This window comes from Mastigoproctus giganteus, chromosome 9 (assembly GCF_048544385.1).
Source record: "Mastigoproctus giganteus isolate SK-2022 chromosome 9, ASM4854438v1, whole genome shotgun sequence".
In the NCBI taxonomy this organism is placed as follows: domain Eukaryota; kingdom Metazoa; phylum Arthropoda; class Arachnida; order Uropygi; family Thelyphonidae; genus Mastigoproctus; species Mastigoproctus giganteus.
This window is the reverse complement of record NC_143583.1, coordinates 96,545,416-96,564,619: the sequence shown is the minus strand read 5'-3', so window position 1 is coordinate 96,564,619 and position 19,204 is coordinate 96,545,416. Positions and strand designations below refer to the sequence as shown.

At 37.0% G+C, this 19,204-nt stretch overlaps 1 protein-coding gene across 1 annotated transcript in view; it reads right to left on the bottom strand.

Annotated features, from left to right (window-relative positions):
- The window catches only part of Sec5 (exocyst complex component secretory 5), a 444,876-nt gene that overhangs the window by 238,341 nt on the left and 187,331 nt on the right, over positions 1–19,204 (bottom strand). The window contains exon 12 of the mRNA XM_090380740.1: positions 5,911–5,975. Coding sequence (XP_090236866.1) covers positions 5,911–5,975 — 65 coding nt within the window. The remainder of the gene's footprint in view (positions 1–5,910; positions 5,976–19,204) is intronic.

Sequence of the window (19,204 nt, the reverse complement as noted above, 5' to 3'; positions counted from 1 at the left end):
AGCTCAGAAAACGTTTGATAGTAACTGTTGTTTTTATTTCTACTGTTTGCCACATTGGCCTACCACCTTAGCAACAGTGTCCTGGTTACAGTTGAGGTTTTCTGCCTATTTTGTGGGTTCACTGACATAAAAATCCTTTTCTACAGATACTTGCAGAGTACTTTCATTAATCCAGAATAGTGATAGCACACTTAGCTGGATATCTTTCTCTCACAAAACATCAATGAATTATTCCACCTGTCAACATTTTTGCAGCTGACTTTTCTGACAACCTTTTTGACCCAGGACTGAAAAATCACAGGATCAAGTCAATCTGGATTGAAAAGAGCCAGACATTTTTGGGATTTCATCCCACTATGACTGAATTAATCAGCCTCTGATGAAGATTGCTTGACAAAAATATCCAGTTTTCCTTCCATCATATTGGAAGAAAAAGTTCTAAAAGTTGAGTGGTTTCCCTCCAAAGTGGATTAAAAATCCAAAGCCGTATATTTGCACGAGGAAGCAGTAAATGTGTTAATCAAGGCTCCATCACGAAACCTGAATCACTAATACCATTTGGGAGCATTTTTTTCCCTATTTCGGATTATCTTTTGTAGTTTCATAGGGGTGTAATCACTATTAAGTGTTTTTAGTAAGGCTAATAACTAATTTATAACATTACAAATGTAATCATATGGCATAATATAATAACATAAACTTGATAGTGTACTATATTAATGTAAACTTTGTAGCATAATATACTAACATAAACTTGGTAGTGTAATATATACACAGTATACACAGTCTAATAATTAAATAGCTTGAACCCAGAGCAAATTTACACAATAATGTAAATTTGTAGCATAATATATATTATTGCAGTTATGTTCTTTGTTCAGTATTCTGAAATTAAATTGAATTTATAAGGAAATAATACCTTGGACTAGAGCAGCAAAGTAGCAAGCTCAAATTAGTAGGACTCTTGTATGGCTTGGGGAAGAACTGAAGGGAGCAGTTCTCCTATAAATCATAGCCTTACAAGTTGTGCTCCTTGTTGACCTATCTGGAATGGAACATGATATAGCTAAAGAGGATGTCTTTATGTGTGTGTTCAGTGCAAAGAGTGCGAGGAAATTAAGCATGAACTCAGTAGACTGATGGATATTTATGTGAGTTTAAAGAACAGGGTTGATTCCCTTGAAGTTATTAAAATAGGAAGCCCATCAAGTTCTCAGCTGCCCAAACTGATGACAGAGATTACACTCATGCATTCAACAACACAGTGGAGATCCCAAAGACTGAATGCACTGGTCCCACAGGAGGTAGCCATTGTCGATGACATTATTGTCAGGGGAAATTGATATATATTGTGTGAAAAGGATAGATTTCCTGGTGCTATTCCAAAGGTGGAATAGGACCGGGGTATGTCTGTCAAGGTCAAAGGCTGATGACACTGCAGAGCAGATATCACCTTTTAAGGGCACAAATGGTGATATTGTTGGATTGAAAAGGACCTGCTTAACAAGTACAGGGCAATTTTGAGGAAAAGTCAGAAGTTGGGTTAAATTTGAAAGTTTCTACAATTCTGCCCAGACACGACAAGAGAGAGCATAAGATAAGAGCCTTGTCAATCAAGTCAGTCCTGGAGAGACTGTGCAGAGCTAGTGGGATTAAATTTTTCTCAGTTTGGGCTTGTTGACAGGAGAGACTATTTCTACAGGAATGGGATACACTTAAATAGAAGGGGTGCAAGAATTTTCGCTGACGTTATCGAGGCACTATTCCATGGACTGGAAAACTGCAAGCTTGGAGGAATACATACAGCAAAGATTAACTAAAGCCAGACTCCAACATAAAGCCTGATTCTTGTAGTGATTCAAATAGAAAATGCAGCAGCCAGGAGAGCAAGTATTGAGGATTGGAAAGCTTGTGGGGGTTGCTAGTTTTTTAGATTATGAGGCAGCATTGTGTTGTATGTGAGAAGCAAGCTTATAACAGCATCAACCAAAAAAAAAAAAAAAAAAAAAAAAAAAACCCTTCCCATTTCACTGATCTATTCATTCCAAATGTCTGTCTGGTTTGCTTTGAGTTTTATTTAAGCTTTTTTTTTTTTCACAAGGAAAGATGGGGAAGTTTGTTCCAGCAATCAGTGCTGACAAGTTGCTGCTTACTAGAATTTATTCTTCGGCTTGACATCTAGTTTTGAATCTATTGATTTAGCAGTATTGAGTGATTTGAGCAAGAGAAGAATCCAAATCCCCTCAATATTAAGCCTGCTCAATCCATTCAAGGCCTTATACACCTCAATTCAGATTGCCTTGCAGGTGCCTAGATCTCCAGGAAGCTGCAATTTGCAGAACTTAAGCATTTCTGTTCATGCAGACCCTTTGTTCCCTTCACCAGTCTTGTTGCCCTTCTCTGTAAAGATCTAGCAAGATGAGGCTTCAGACCTGTACCAGTACTCAAGGTGTGGCCTTACATTGCCTTTATACAAAGGGGATAATCACTTCCTTATCCCTGCTCGTAAATCCTGTATATCATTGACAAGACCCATGACTACTCTGGCAGCCTGTCTGCACTGCTCAGAAAATGTCAGTATAGGGATGAAAGAGGATAAATTGTTATTACATGGGTTGTATTAGGATAATTAAGAATAAAACATGTGCATGTATACTTGCATGTACACTAATGATAGGAGCATAGTAAATAAATTTGAAGAATTTCAATATGGGAAGAACAATGAGTACAATAAACAAAAAATGAAGAGGAAGCTGGAAGGAGTTATGCTCTTAGTTAAGTATTAAATAAACATGTGGAAATGCATCCAGTTGATATGGATGGCCAGTGCACTGAGTCAGTTTGGTGAAAACAAAAATGAGAGGAGTGTGTCTGTTAGTATTAATAATGGCCATACAGTGCAAGAAAAGCCTAATGCTTATGCTGCACCAGTCAAAAAAAAAAAAAAAAAAAAGAAAAAAGAAAAGAGTAAAAAAAAAAAATAAATAAATAATAAAAGAAAAGGAAATAGACAACCTATACGTTTCCCTCCTCTGTAGGTAACTATCCAGCTGACCTTCGAATTTCACCAAACTGTTGTTGTTGTTGTTGTGTTTAGATTTTTCTAGTGCAAAGGCTACTTAGGCCATATTGCACCTATCATAGTAGTTAGTACTAATATGATCGGCTTCTATGGAAGCAGTTAGAAATGGTTATATAGTCCTATTCGTTTCAGAAAGAAAAAAATTCTGTAAGGTTTGAATTTTCGCCTATGATATGGTTAAGTGACAATTCCTGTAAGTTTGAGAGAGAAGTGAATGAAATTAGATGGGAGTTGTTATACAAGATGCATTCCAGGAGTATGTGTTTTATTGTGAGTGGCTTGTGGCAATGTGAACACTGTGGAGGGTCATTACCTGATAACAGGAATAGATGGGTCAGATGGGTGTGGCTATTCGGGCTCTGGCCAGGACTACCTCTTCTTGCCTGTTTGTGCGATAATTGGAGGCCCATAATTGTGGTATAGGTTTTAATTTCAAAGAGTTTGTTATGATGTGCGTTTGCCACTGTAGTTTCCATCGTTCCTTACATATATTTCGTATATGTACTTTGTAATCACTGAACGGGACCAGAAATTCATTGGGGATGTGCTGATGGATGCTTGGCAGCATCATCTGCAATTTCGTTTCCTGGTATTCCAGTATGGCCTGGGATCCAGCAGAAGACAACATTTTGCCGATGATCTGGGAGACGAATACAATTCTGATCTGATTGGCTGTAGTAATGGATGAGTAGATGGGGAAATCTTTTGCATTGCTAATAGGGCACTTTGCGAGTCTGTGTAGATGATGCTCTTTCGATTGAGAGATGGGAAATATTTTCCAGAGCAAGCTTTATGGCATATAATTCAGTGGTGTAACTGCTGCATTCTGTCGGAAGTGACACAGAAGTGATATCACCAAACTGTCAGCCTCTACCACCCATGAAGGTAACTTATTTCAGTACTTAATAACTCGCTGGCAAAAATAAAACTTCCTGTAATCTAGTCTAAATATCTCCCCCCCCCCCGTAACTTGAAATTATGGCTCTAGTTCTAAAATCATTTATTACTGTGAAAATATCATCCTCGTTCATTTTACTTTTGCCTCTCATAGCCTTAAACACCTCAATCAAGTCTCCTCTAAGGTGCCTAGTTTCCAAGCTGTGCAACACACATATTCAAAGTCTTTCCTCATATGGAAACCCTTTTGCCGATCTCATCAGGTAAGTTACCCATCTTTGGATCCTTTCAAAAGCTTGATGTGTTTTTTAGGTGTGGCCTCCATTCTTGAACACAGTAGTCCAAGTGTGGTCTAACAATAGTCTTATATAATGGGATTATGACATCCTTATCTCTACTAGCAAATGTCCCATAAATCATCGATAGAACACCATGGGTCTTCCTTGCAACCTGTCTACAATGCTTGGAGAACTTCATGACTGACTGTATCGTAATTCCCAAGTCCTTTTTTTCCAATACTAACTTTAGTTCAACTCTGTCATGTGTATAAGTTATTTTGGGGCTACTGTTCCCCAGGTGTAAGACCTTGCATTTTGCTGAATTAAAACATACCTGCCACTTTTCTGACCATCCTGAAGGCTATATAGGTCACTCTGAAGAAGCTCTGTTTGGCAGTCATCATTAACTACTCTATCAATCTTTACATCATCTGAAAATTTAGACATCACGCCCTCTATCCCTTCATCGATGTCATTTAAGAAATCAAAAAACAACAGTGGTCCCAATACTGATCCTTGGAAACCCACTTCTTACATTAACCCAATGTGAGGAATAATCATTTGTCACAACTCTCTGCCTCCTGCCCTGAAGCCATCCTGCTATCAATCTAAGTATTTTTCTTGTGATTCCAACCTGTTCCAAGCTTATAAAGTAATTGCTTGTGTGGGGCTCAGTCAAATGCTTTACAGAAATCCAAATAAACAATGTCGAAATTATTCCTAAATCCAGCTCATTAATGACCCTGTCAAAATAGCTAACCAGCTTAGTTAAACATAACTTTCCCTTTAAAAAACCATGCTGTGTATCCTTCCCAGATTGTTTATTTTATGGCATGACAACAGGAGTTTAACAGTCAACATGCTAGAACTGAGTTACTCATGTCATGTTAAAACGTGACATATGTGCCACAAAATACAGTAATTTTCTTGTATCCTCTATCTTTTGAATGCTTTAAAATTATGTGGCCATCCTGGAGTATAAACAAAAAATTTATACTGTATATCAGCATTCTATTACTTTTTTTCTTAATTTATATCAGGTGTGTGTGTGTGTGAGCGAGCGTGTGTGTGAGCGTGTGTGTGTGTGTGTGTGTGTGTGAGCGTGTGTGTGTGTGAGCGTGTGTGTGTGTGAGCGTGTGTGTGTGTGAGCGTGTGTGCGCATGTGTGAGAGAGAGAGAAAGAGAGATATGCATGGCAGACAGGAACTCTGCTATTTTAAATATTTCAATCCAATTACATTAGGATTGAGATATTTAAATAGTAATTGGGAATGATGATATGTGGTGAGTATCCACAGATTAAATAATGAAATGAAACATTTATACCACATTAACAATTCCAAATTAGTTCTTTAAGTGCTTGTGATCTAATTACACTAAATTAATACAAAGGTTTTTCCGGACCCTCGTCAGATCTTATCATTAGTTCATTCTAGCTGATAAGAGCTCCTCACTCCCTGGCTATCAAATTAATGATTAATGGTATTTAATAGTTAGCATACTGCCCTCATGGGGATGCAATGTGCTAACTGAACAAGGTTTATTAAACTTGGGATTTAATTATAGCTTAATAAGTTAGTTAAAACATTAATTAAGACATCAACTAACCTAAAGTTTGGAATTTATTCTTTGATGATCCATTGTGCTTATAAGCCATTTTTCCATGAAGCATATAGTCTCCCAAGCAGGATCACAGGTGCTTCTAAATTGACTAGATATCTGAAACCAATCAAACAATCAAGCAGTAAATAAATAAATAAATAAATATGTATGTGTATACAGATTGGCAATAGTTCAACATCTTGGTAACTGTTCAGCCTAGACAAAGGAACTTCATAATTATGTTGTGGGAACACGCATTTGAGGATGCCACAGTTGAAATCATTGTTGAAATGATTAATTGTAAACTGCTCTAACTTTACCATGCAGCAGTATAAACAGTATACTGTATATTAATCTAAGTTCAGTTACCAGTCCCAACGTGATGTTATTAAAAACTTACATTTAACCCAAGCACGGTACTAAGTACTATAGGTTCTAATACCTCTCGTGTTCACATAAAAAAAAAAAAAAAAAAACATCAGTGATAAAATTCCAATAATATTGCTCATTTAACTGAGCACATATTAAGTGGGATATAAATAAGCAGATCACTTTCTCTTGGGCCTTAGAATTGTGGATCTAAGAGGAAACACAAAAACTCAGCACATATAACTCCATTACACTTTTTGAAGATAATAAAGCACTCAAACCTACTTTGCTATAATTACATTTATTTTCAAACATATAGTACTTAGTACCATGCTTGGGTTGGAGGTTGAGAAGACAAAAGAAGATATCTATTGACATTAGACTTGAACTTCTGTAGACTGTAATTTTCAGGAAATACGTATGAAGGAAGGTTGTTCCAGAAAATGGCAGTTGAATGAATAAACAAGGAAGATGAAAAGTTGGTTCTGTGAGTTTGAGTTGGACAGTAAATGGATGTTGGCTTGTGGCGACACGTGTTCAGGCTGTTTTGAAAGAGCCAGCGGGAATTATAGGAGCCAATTCAGAAGAACAGTGCCCATGGAAGTATCTGTATAAAATGAATGCAGCAGACACAGTACATCTATGAGACAGAGAGTGTAGAGACTCTGTTAGAGATGAGTCATTAAAAAACCTAATTGCCCTCTTCTGAATGGAATCTAGAAGCCTGAGAGAGGTTTTGTGGGCACCACCCTAGATGTGGGAACAATAGGCAGATTTGCAATTTGTACAGAGTGAACAGCTGTTTGGAAGAAAAGTAATGCCGAGAGCAAAAGAGAAAACCAAATTTTTTAGATGCAGAGAAAGCAATATTTGTAAAGTGCCTGTGCCAAGAGAGATTAGAAGTCAGGATAATTCCCAAAATTGATATATCATCTTGCCTAGAAATCAGAGTGTCACCAAAGATTAGCATAGGAGCACAAGAATCTTTTTTGCGAGATATAAGACAGGACTGAGTTTTAGGAGGACTGAAATCAACTAAGTTGTCTTTGATCCACTGGAGAATTACCTGGAGATCAGCATTTAAGGAATTGGTAGCGAATATTCAAGAAGTTGAAGCTGATTGAGCAGGGCAAGGTTTCTCAAACAGATAAGAGGAATGCAATGTGCTATCATCTGAAAACCTATGGATAGGATTTCCGGTCAATCAAAGGTCATTAATATACAAGAGGAAAAGAGCAGGGGAAAGAATTGAATCTTGGGGGGAACCAGCATTAGTGGGGAAGAAAGAAGACAGAGAGCCATCTCCCATTACCCTCAGTGAGGATTACAGAGAAAACTGGATAACCAATTACAAAAAACAGTTGGAAAACGATAAGATGGAAGCTTGTTTAGAAGACCTTTATGCCAAACACAATCGAAAGATTTGAGATGTCAAGAGCAACTGCTTGTGTTTCACCAAACGTTTCCATTGAATTTGTCCATAAATGGGTAACATAAGCCAGAATATCACCAGTGGATCGACACTGATGGAATCCATACTGGCGATCGTTGATCAGACGAAAGGTTTCTAGGCAGTTTAATAGTTGGCAGTTAATTTATTTCTCCATTACATTAGAAAAAGTAGAAGTAATTGCAATGGGACGATAATTGGATGGGAGGGATTTGTCACCCTTTTTACGAATTGGCTGGATATGAGCAAATTTCCAAGCAGAAGAAAAAACACCTTCAGAATAAGAAAGTGAAAAAAGGTGGCAAAGAACAGGAGAAGTTCAGGATCACATGCTTTGAGAACAAGTGGAGAAATACCATCAGGACCTGGAGCTTTCTTAGAATCAAGGTTACTCAAATTCTTTCTGAGATCCTTTTAATGGAAGACCACAGGAGGCACTGAATGGAGCGTGTTGAGAATGGTGGGAGGTGTTTTACCAAGATCATTAATACATGAGTTGGAAGAAAAATGGGATACTAGCAGATCAGCTTTATCCTTGGCTGAAGTGACAATAGAACCATTTGGTTTTGACAGAGGTGGGAGCAAAGATTGGCAAAAGTTAAGGCCAATAGCTTTGGCAAAAGTTAAGGCCAATAGCTTTAGCAAAAGACCAGAATGCTCGTCAACCATTAGAACAAGAAGCAAGTTTTCTACTCTTAGTCTGTTCAAAATCTAGTTTGGACTGATTAATAAATCTTTACAATTGTTGCGAGCTTGGGTGTAGGCAGAAAATGAAACTGAAGAATGGAAAACAAACCAATTACGATATGCAACATTCTACTCTTGAACAACCTTAGCACATTTACTGGAAAACCAAAGTTTAGATAAAGGATGAGATTTTAAAGTGGAGTGTGGAATAAAGGATTACATTCCTACAAGAATAATTTCACTGACACGATCTGAGAAAACACTGCCGTCAGAAATTTTAAAACAGTACTCTGATCAAGGAAAAGAAATCTCGCAGGTCATCCCACTTTGCATTCTAGTAATGCCAAACAACACGAGGTTGGGAACAGCCATGAGATAAAGGCTCCATTGGAGAAGAGACAATCACCAAGTTATGATCTGAGGTGCCTAAAGGACCACTCACTTCAACTGTGTACTTAGAAGGGCTGTTTGTGAAAAAAAGATCAAACATGTTGGCTGTATGGTTAGAATTGTCTGGTATTCTGGTAGGTAAATGAACAATCTGTGCAAGGTCATTAGTAATTGCAAAAGCCTCAGCATCTCGACCAGCTAGGTCTGTGTGACTAGAGAACGGAAGCGAGCAGGAGGTGTGAATATTAAAATTACCAAGGAAAATTACCTCATTGCTAGGAAAGTTGGACTGGAGAAAGTCAAGTTGCAAAGAGAGGAAGTCAAAAAGCTCCAAAACAGAGGAAGTCAAAGAGCTCCAATTGATTAGTGGAGTTGGGAGAACGGCAGTGACAACAGATGAATTTGACAGAATGAGGTAGAGAGATTTTAAGCAAGAGGAGATCGAAAAGAGGAGATTCAAATTTACCAAGTCTCTGACAGGGAATATCGGAACTGAGATATTCACAAGTACCACCTTTGAGGTGAAAGGAATCATACAGCAAATAATTTGGGCAACTCAGATGAGCAGTAGTTCAATCAATAACTGAGATTCTGTCAGAAAATGTACATGGGATTTGGCAGACTGCAAGTGGAAATGACATCGTTGAGATTAGAATTCAGACCATTATATTTGTGAAATAAACTAAGAAGTGTTTGGGAGGTTTAGATCTTTTCACAGATAAACTTGTTCTATTACTTTGACAATTCATGGTGTATTCAATAGTAAGAAAAAGTGAGAGGGGGGGAGACATGACGTATGAAGTAATGAAATTTTTGTATATGGCGTACACATGGTAAGAATATACTCAGATCCTTGTCATAACGTGGCCTTGACAATACCCCTCCCTACATCACACTACTCAGACTTCCTCCAGTCACTATCTGGCAGAGATTATACATTAGCTGATCTGGAAGCCTCCTAGAGAGTTACCAATAGGTTCAGTCTGGTGCAATAACTAGCAGTCGGCCTGCGAGCACCATTTTAGAGTTGTACCTTCAAAATGTAAGGAGGTTTGGATCTCACCATGATGTCCATTATAACCTCAAAAGACATAAGTCATACTACATGATGGAAAAGATGGGGAAGGGATGACCGGAACTTAGCTCTAGAGACTAAACATGGGTTCCACCACTTCAAGCCTCCAATAAGCAAAGTGGTGGTATTGCACCAGTTGATGAGATTCATCTACCACCTAGTACTGCCTGGTAACATAGAGGGGTGGCATTCCTCCATGTGGTGTGGGTGCCACACCTCGGCCCCTACTTTACGTTGGTTCACACCTGGGTGGTCACCCACAGTTTGCTTGCACATGGGGGTTATACCCAGGATTATTAACAGTCCAACCATCATGAAGGTGCAAGCAGAAGATTTGGTTGTCACAGACCGTCCGGACTTCATCAAAATTGGGTTCACTTGACTTGAGTGTCACCCGAATATCAGTTCCATCAGCATTTTAGACTCCCAGGTAGCAAGTACAGCTTGTCTGGCATATCTGAGAAAATGTCTGCGACAACTTCAAGGACCCTATTTCTTATTTGGAAATCATGATATTGATTTGGTATTTTTGATTTGGTATTTGGTTTTCTGATTTGGAAATACATATTTCCAAATCAGAAATAAACAAAATTATACCAACATAGATATGAGTGCTTTATTATCTTCAAACAACACAGTTTACCTACGCACCATGCCAAACGAGAATACCTTAAACTCCATTACATCCAAGAAAGCAATGGTGTAGCAGTCTATAAGGATTTTTAACAGATTCCTAGGCTTTCTGTAAATAAATCATTACAAAAAATGTGCAGGTAATGTGCTAGTACAAGGAATTGTGAAGAATCACATTAAGACAAAATTGAAAAAAAAAAAAGATTAATAAAGTTGAGAAAAAAATCAGGACAAATCTCAAATTTTTATAACAAGTTTATTTGTGTACATAAACTGACATCAACACAAGCAATAAACAAAACTGTGCCAAGCATTACTGAAATGTGTTCAATCAGTGTGCCAACAGTTCTTAATTTCACGTGCTTTTATGTTCACAACATTCGTTGGTTGACCGCTTAAGAATGACCATTCATAAGTGTCATGGCACACTGCTTAGATGCATTTTGAATGCATTTATACATTCAAAATGCACCCAAGCAGTGTGCCATACAGTATTTATGTATTGCAGGACAAGGCTCAGACTGCTGTTTTATGCATGTGTGTGTGATGAGGTAGCAGTCATGTTAAGGTAAGCACAAACAGATCATAAATACCAAGAACCAGAGTTGCCAGATTCATCCCATAATAGTGAAAAAGGCTGCTAAAGATGCAAGGGAAAAGTGTAATACTTATACTAACAGTAAGAGACAGTGTGCCATCTTAGCTATGCAAAAGGTGTTTAAAACCATCCTACAAATGTTTTTGTGCTGGTTCCAGAATATAGAGGCTAGGCTATGGGATGTACCGATTTATTTGTATACTTTGCATTACAGATGTAATATACTTCTAAAGACATAACAATTTTAATGCAAAGTGATCATCTTCCAAATTGTGCATCAGCACAATTGGAGGATGATCACTAGTGGCACAACAAAATCTTGTGGGCAGCCATATTATTTCACACTTACTGATGGTATCTACATGGAGGCCTGATGCAGCCGAGTGGTCAGGAGTGAGAGTGCAATAGCATGCACTCTATGAGTGGACCGGGGTTCAAGCCCATGACTGCTAAATATGATTAATGTTTGTATTGACGATTTATTGTACACTCAACTGACCTGGTGGTTGTGCCAGAGTATAATAAACAATATTAATATCGAATTACTGTGGGCACAGAGCGAAACAGAGACAAAATAACTTATGACAAGTTTAATAATAGGAAAAACATCTAATCTAATCAGATCCGATCTTTTTAACTGTGATATCAGATCTGATCTGATCTGATTAGATTAGATGTTTTTCCTATTATTAAACTTGTCATAATTTATTCTGTCTCCATTTTGCTCTGAGCCCACAGTATCTGATCAGATCTGATCTGATCTTTTTAACTGTGATATCAGATCTTTTTAACTGTGACATCAGATCTGATCTGATCTAATTAGATGTTTTTCCTATTATTAAACTTGTCATAATTTATTCTGTCTCCGTTTCGCTCTATGCCCACAATAATTCGATATTAATAACGAATCCAGAGTGCATAGGCCTCTTTAATCATATAATAAACAAGATATTTGCATCATTTGGGTAGGAGTCCACAAAGACTGTTAGGAAACCACTACATAAAGCTAATGCAATGATTGTATGGTTGATGATTGTATTGCATCTAAATTCACAAACAAATTTATCTTTTGTCCATTCCTTTTGGAGAGAGGGAAAAAAAAAAAGTGCTAGACTGCAACCATGTGCCATGATGATTGCAGACTAACAACAAGCTTGCCAAATTTTAGAAATCAGAAAATGGAAAATTTTTAATATAATTCAATATATTAATATAGTATAGGCAAGATGAAAATGGAAAGTGCAAAAAAGGTTCCTCAATATGTATTATAACAATAACTGTGATATGTGCTTTAATGCAAGTTAGGCCTAACAATCATCAAATTGCACTAATCACAACAGGTGTCTGAAATGTTCTGAGACTGTATAAAGTATTTGGAATCAGAACAGTCCGAAGAATTATGAGCAATTTCCTCTTCAAAATAGCAATTTACACATGTAATGTATTTCTTGAAACATTCTGTACTCTTCTTAAACATGCACCATAGGCCATTTTTTTTATATACATTTCAGTGTAGTGCCCATGCCTTTTTAGGCATGTCCATATATATACAGTGAAACTTCTCCTAACGGACACCTCTCTTTAACGGACATCTCTCTACAACGGACATTTTCAAATTCCCCAACTCTCCTCTATTGGTTTTAACGTGTTTTCAGCTTCTGTCTAGCGGACATTCTCTGTAACGGACGTGGACAGGCAATCTTCACTGTTTCGTTTAGATTAGCACTTAATTTGATCTCCCAATAACGGGACAGCGGGCGAGTTCGCGGCCCTTTTTCTAGGAATGTTTCTTCCACATATTGCCTCAATCGTGTGTTTATTTTCTATTTCCGATTCTCTGAATTTTATCAAGGTTTACGTCGCGGTTCTAAACCCTTTTTCAAGAATTTTAAGACACGTATAAAAATTCTGATGAATTCGGTGTGTGCAGGGGGGGGGGAAATTTTGTCGGCCTTTCGTCTTTTGAGTTTCAGTTTTCAGTTTTGTTCAGTGTCGTGTGAAGTGCACAATGTCTTCTCGTAAACATTTAACTTTAAAAGATAAAGTCGAACTCATTAATGCGTATGATCAGCAAAAAAATAGTGTTCGCAATCTCGCTGCAAAATTCAAAATCGGGAAGATGCAGGTAAGCGACATCCTAAAGTAAAAATATGAACTGCTCAAACAATTTTGGCAACACGGAAATGATCAGGTTCAAAAATCATTCCTGAAAACTGTTGGACTTCAAATTGACAATGTTATGTATGAGTGGTTTTGTCGCGCACGTGCTAAAAAAATTCCCATTAATGGGCCTTTCCCATTATTAGGGAAAAGGCTTTGGAGGTTGTGAAATCTACGGGAGTAAATGAGTTCAAAGCTTCTGCTGGATGGCTAGACAAGTTCAAAACTCGGCATAAAATTTCTTGGAAAACCGTGAGTGGTGAAGGTGGATCTGTTGATACTGGGGTTGTAACAGAGTGGACCGTCAAATTGGAAGATTTATGTCGTGATTTTGAAGCTAAGGATATTTACAACTATGACGAAACAGGGTTGTTTTTTAAAGCTCTTCCTGAAAAAACAATGACTCTAAAAAACGAAAAGTGCCAGGGCGGAAAAATTTCTAAGGAATGCTTGACTGTACTATTGTGTACAAATATGCTGGGAGACTTTGAACAACCTCTTGTTATAGGAAAACCACAAAATCCTCGTTGTTTCAAGGGCATAAAGTTGAATCTTTTGAATGTTGACTGGAAGTCTAATAAAAAAGCGTGGATGACACGAGATATCATGAGCGAATGGATAAGTCACTTTAACCAAAACATGATTCGTCAAAACAGAAAAATTATTCTTTTCATGGATAATGCTGCATCTCACCCGCACATTGAATTGTCCAACCTTCAAATCGTTTTTCTGCCACCAAACACATCTGCAGAGTGTCAGCCCTTGGATCAAGGGATAATAAAAAATTTTAAATTTCACTACAGAAAACGTGTTTTAAAAACTTCAGAAACTGTTCAGAAGTTTTTAAAGTCAGAACAGTTTCTTTGTTCTGCAAAGAAACTCAGCATCCTAGATGCGATTCAATGGATTTCCTCTTCAGTAAACGCAATCAGAAAACAAACTGTCGTGAACTGTTTTGTAAAGTCTGGCTTCTCAAACGCAAAAATTGAAGTTGTGAACAGCAATGTGGAGCACCAAGAAGAACAAGAACTTCAACATCTATTGATAATGTACGATACTTCCACTACAAGTGACCCTGGCTACAAAGATATAGACTCGAACCTCACTACAGAAGATGGTGCTCTAGATATCAACGACATTATCATTGATATTTTTCAAGAAGTTCCTCATGAGGATGAAGAAATGGAAGGAGGTCATTCTGTCGAAGAACATATTAACGACGAACCACCAATGAAAATAGAAGCGCTCATACAAATCAATCGTTTAAAAATGTTTTTCGCCGTTGAAGAAGATACTGAAGGACTTTCGATGGTTTCTTCACTCCAAAAAAATGTTGAAAACAAAATTATCAGCCGGAAGAAGGTGCAGAAGAAAATAAGTGATTACTGTATGTATTTTTCTTAAGATAAGGTAATATGCATAGCACAATTGTATATATATTATTTGCAAAAATATTGTGCAAAATCTGTATATAATTTAATTTAATTTTACATTAAATGTTTAACGATTTTTCTTTATCTCTTGTGTATGTAATTGTATATTATTTACAAAAATATTGTTAAAAATCTGTATATATTTTAATTTAATTTTACATTAAACGTTTAACGATTTTTCTTCTTTATTTTTTTTTCTCCCTCAGACTTCTTGTTAGCGGAAACTTCTCTCTAACGGACAAATTTTCGTTCCCCATGGCTGTCCATTAAAGGGAAGTTTCACTGTATATGCATATGCATCAAACGTTTTTGTCATACCCATTCATCCATCCGCATGTGAAGACTTGACTCTGAGTGGACAGACGTTAATGAAATTTTATATTTGGACCTTTAAAAAATATTTGTCAAGCCACTATAAATTTCATTAAAATCGGACCAATAGAAATCCAGCAATTATAATTTCTTTTTTCTATACAATTTATGTAAAAAAAATTAAATTTGTGTATGAAAAAAAAGAAATTTACAGATTAAATGTAATTTTAATGTAGCATTGTTAGCTTTAGACAGTCCATGTATGCTTCACATGCTTTGTCATGTAAGACTTATGAATGTGGTGTCACTTGTGGGGGCGTCTCCGTAGCCAGGTGGGAAGGAGCAGCAGTGCGTAGCACATGCTTCTTGATTAGACCGGGGTTCGAGCCCATCACCACCAAATACGGAGGATGCGGAAAGGTCAGGGAATGACCACCGCATATCCCCGGAGCAATATGGCCTTAGTTGCTAATGCTCCTAAAAACCAAATAACAAACAAGTCACTTGTGAAGAGATACATAAACAGAGAGAGAAAAAGAGATTAAAAAAAAAAAAAAATTATAAGGGAGAAGTGCAATAAATATTATACCTGTAATTAAACTGAACAGCTAAGTTTAGATAATGTAAAACTATAGAGTTTTATTAAATGTTCATTATAACCGTAGTAATTATCTGATAAGGAGATAACTACATTTACTTTTTACTTCTATTAATCACAGAAAATGAAAAAAAATCATTTAATTTAAGAAAATAAATTGAAACTACCTGAAATGTAATGCACTGCATACATTAACCAACTTGTTTCATCTCCATATCACTACGAAGATGTCTCCACTATCTGAATACTGACGCCCTACCATCATCATCATCATCATGATCAGCCATTTTCAGTCCACTGCAGGATGAAGGCCTCTCCAGCAACTTTCCAGTTCTTTCTGTTTTGAGCACTGGCCATCCATTTACTACTCAAAAACTCATGAATTTCATCTATCCATCTCCACCTTTGTCTTCCAGGTTTTCTTCTAGCTCCTCTTGGGTACCATTCTGTTATTTTCTTAGTCCATCTGTCATCATGTCTTCGAGCTATGTGTCCTGCCCAAGACCATTTTAGTTCTTTAGTTTTGATAAGAATGTCCTTTACTTGAGTTTGCTGCCTAATCCATGTGTTTCTCTTCTTATCTAACAGTCTGATTCCCAATATAATTCGTTCCATTCTTCGCTGTGTAGTTCTTAGCTTCTCTTCCATTCTTTTGGTGAGTGCCCAAGTTTCACTTCCATAAGTCATGGTGGGGAGTATACATTGATTCATTATTTTACGTTTCAGACAAACTGGGATATTGCTCTTCAGTATGTGACTATATTTCCTGAATGCTATCCATCCAAAATTTATTCTTCTCTTGACTTCCAGCCATTTATCATTATTACAGCTAATAACTTGTCCCAGATAAGTATATGACTCCACCTTTTCAATTACTGCTCCTTCAATCATTATTTCCCTTTCCGTGGCATACTTGTTCATCATTACTTTTGTTTAGCCATATTCATCTTTAGTCCAAAATCCTTACTAACTGTGCATAACTGATTAAGATTTTCCTCTAATTCTTTGGGATCGTGGCTTATGACCACAATGTCATCTGCAAATCGTAAATGGTTTAGGTACTCTCCGTTCACATTGACTCCTTTCTGCGACCAGTCTAATCTTCTGAAAGCTTCCTCAAGGGCAGCAGTCAACAGCTTCGGAGATATTGTGTCTCCTTGTTGAACTCCTTTCTCGATTTTAAATTTGCTACTGTCTTTGTCTAGTCTAATAAAGGATGTAGCACTCTCATATATTTTCTTCAAAATCATAATATATGGAGTATCTATGCCTTGTCTTTCCAGTGACCGAAACATTGCCTTATGCTGTATGGAGTCAAATGCCTTTTCATAATCCACAAATGCCAGGCATAATGGTGTTTTATATTCATTTGCTTTCTCCATTAGCTGTGATATTACATGAAGGTGATCCATAGTTGAGAATCCTGTCCTAAAGCCAGCTTGCTCTTTCGGTTGATTCTCATCAAGTATTCTTTCTAATCTGTTAGTAATGACCCTTGTGAACAACTTGTAGATATGGGATAACAAGCTAATTGGTCTATAATTTCCAATTTCTGATTTATCTCCTTTCTTATGCAGCAAAACTATGATTGCATTATTCCACTGCTTAGGTATCACACTTTTTCTAATGCACTTTGTGAAGAGCCTTGCCAGTTTTTGTGTTATGTCTCTTCCTCCCAATTTTAACAACTCTACAGTAACTTCATCTTCCCCGGGGCTTTCCGATTCTTCATTTTCTTCAATGCATGTTCTACCTCATCAGGAAGAATATCGGGTATGTCGTATGTGTTGCTACTTTGCAATCCATCTTCCCCACTGCTGGTATCATTCCCTCGCTCCTTGTATAATTCTCTATAGTAGTCTTCTGCTATTTGGATTATGCCTTCTCTGCTGTTTATAAGTACACCATCGCTATTCTTCAGTTTCAGTATCATTTGTCTTTCTGTATTACTGCTCATGGCTGCTGATTTAAATCATTTGTTTTCCCTTAATGCTTGTTCTACTTTTCTTGTGTTAAATCTTCTTATGTCCTCTCTGAGTCTCTTTCTAATGGCTTTGCATAACTCAGTATACTCAATTTTCTCCCTGTCAGTGTTTTTCTTGCTCTTCATTTGTCGTCTTTGGTTCATCATGACAAGTGTTTCTTGACTAATTTTTTCTTCTTTGGATTTCTGTTTCCCTATAGGTTTCTTGGGCTTTATCACTTTCAGAAAGTTGTAATATTCCTCGTCGATATCTTGGTCCTGAGCAGTCTGCAGAAGCTCAAACTTGTTCTTAAGTTCCAGTACATACTGCTTTTTCTCCTCCTCTGTTATTTCAAAGACCTTTGTATTATTTACTCGAGTCAGTTTTTTTCCTTTCCTTTCCTACATCTATATCAAGTGTACATCTTACCATTCTGTGATCACTTCCAACATTTACCTTATTCAGGACGGTAACATCATTCACAATATATCTTCTGTTAGTGAGGATGAAGTCGATTTCATTAGTTGTTAATCCATTTGGACTCTTCCATGTCCACTTTCTGTTCACCCTTTTCTTGAAAAAAGTGTTCATTACTGACATTCCTTGAGATTCTGCAAATTCCACAAGTCTTTCACCTCTTTTATTTCTTTCACCAATTCCAAAATTTCCTATAGTTCCTCTTTCTGCGCTGTTTTGCCTTTTTTCCAACCTTAGCATTGAAGTCCCCCATAATAATAGTGTAGTGAGTTTTCTGCTCATCTAGAAGACTCTCAATTTCAGTGTACATTTCTTCAACCTCTTCATCATCATGGCTCGATGTTGGTGCATAAATCATTATAATCTTTAGCTTGTACCTCTTAGAAATCTTGAGTATTAGTCTTGACACCCTTGGTGATGTACTTTTGAATTCCAAAATGTTGTTTTTAAAATCTTTATGGACCAAAAACCCAACTCCACCTTCACTCCTTTCACTGTTTCCATTGGTGTACAGCAGATTTCCACTTGATACCATAATCTACCATAATTCTAGAATCTCCTGGCCACATTTTCCAGGCAAACACAAAATTCAATCAGAAAATCATGCCTTAAAAGTATTCAAAATATTGTTTGTATCCACCATAATGAAATGCACTTCACTTTTCCTGCAATTGCAAATGCAACAGGTTTAATGCTGACCTCTACTTTGGTACCTCATTACCATTGCTATATGATGTACTTGTAGCCTCACTTTTGCCTCCTGTAGCAGTTCAGTTTGGCCAGTCCAAGGGCTTTCCAAACACCCATCATACATTCACAGAGAAATTTTTAAACAATTTAATTGTTATTACTTGACTGTAGTATTTGAGGTCAGGAAAATGAATGATTAATAATATTACAGCTTAGCCATGCACCAAGGGTGCATGCATGCATTACTTCAGTTTAATACAAGCAAGCTTGAAAAGCGAGAAGTGAGACTCATGTGTGAAATGCTTTTTGAATTTCAGTTTTAAAGAAAACTTTTTAAAGTGCAATTTTAATCCAATATAGTATGCAACAATTTTTTGTTGTTAACGTACAGAAATTCTGGAACTTGAATTTCTGAGTTCACAACACCAGCAAGTAGCTCACCACGGTAGTATGCTTAATGCTCAAAAAAATGCACTGACCAATGGGCTGAATTAGTGCAGTTGTGGTCCT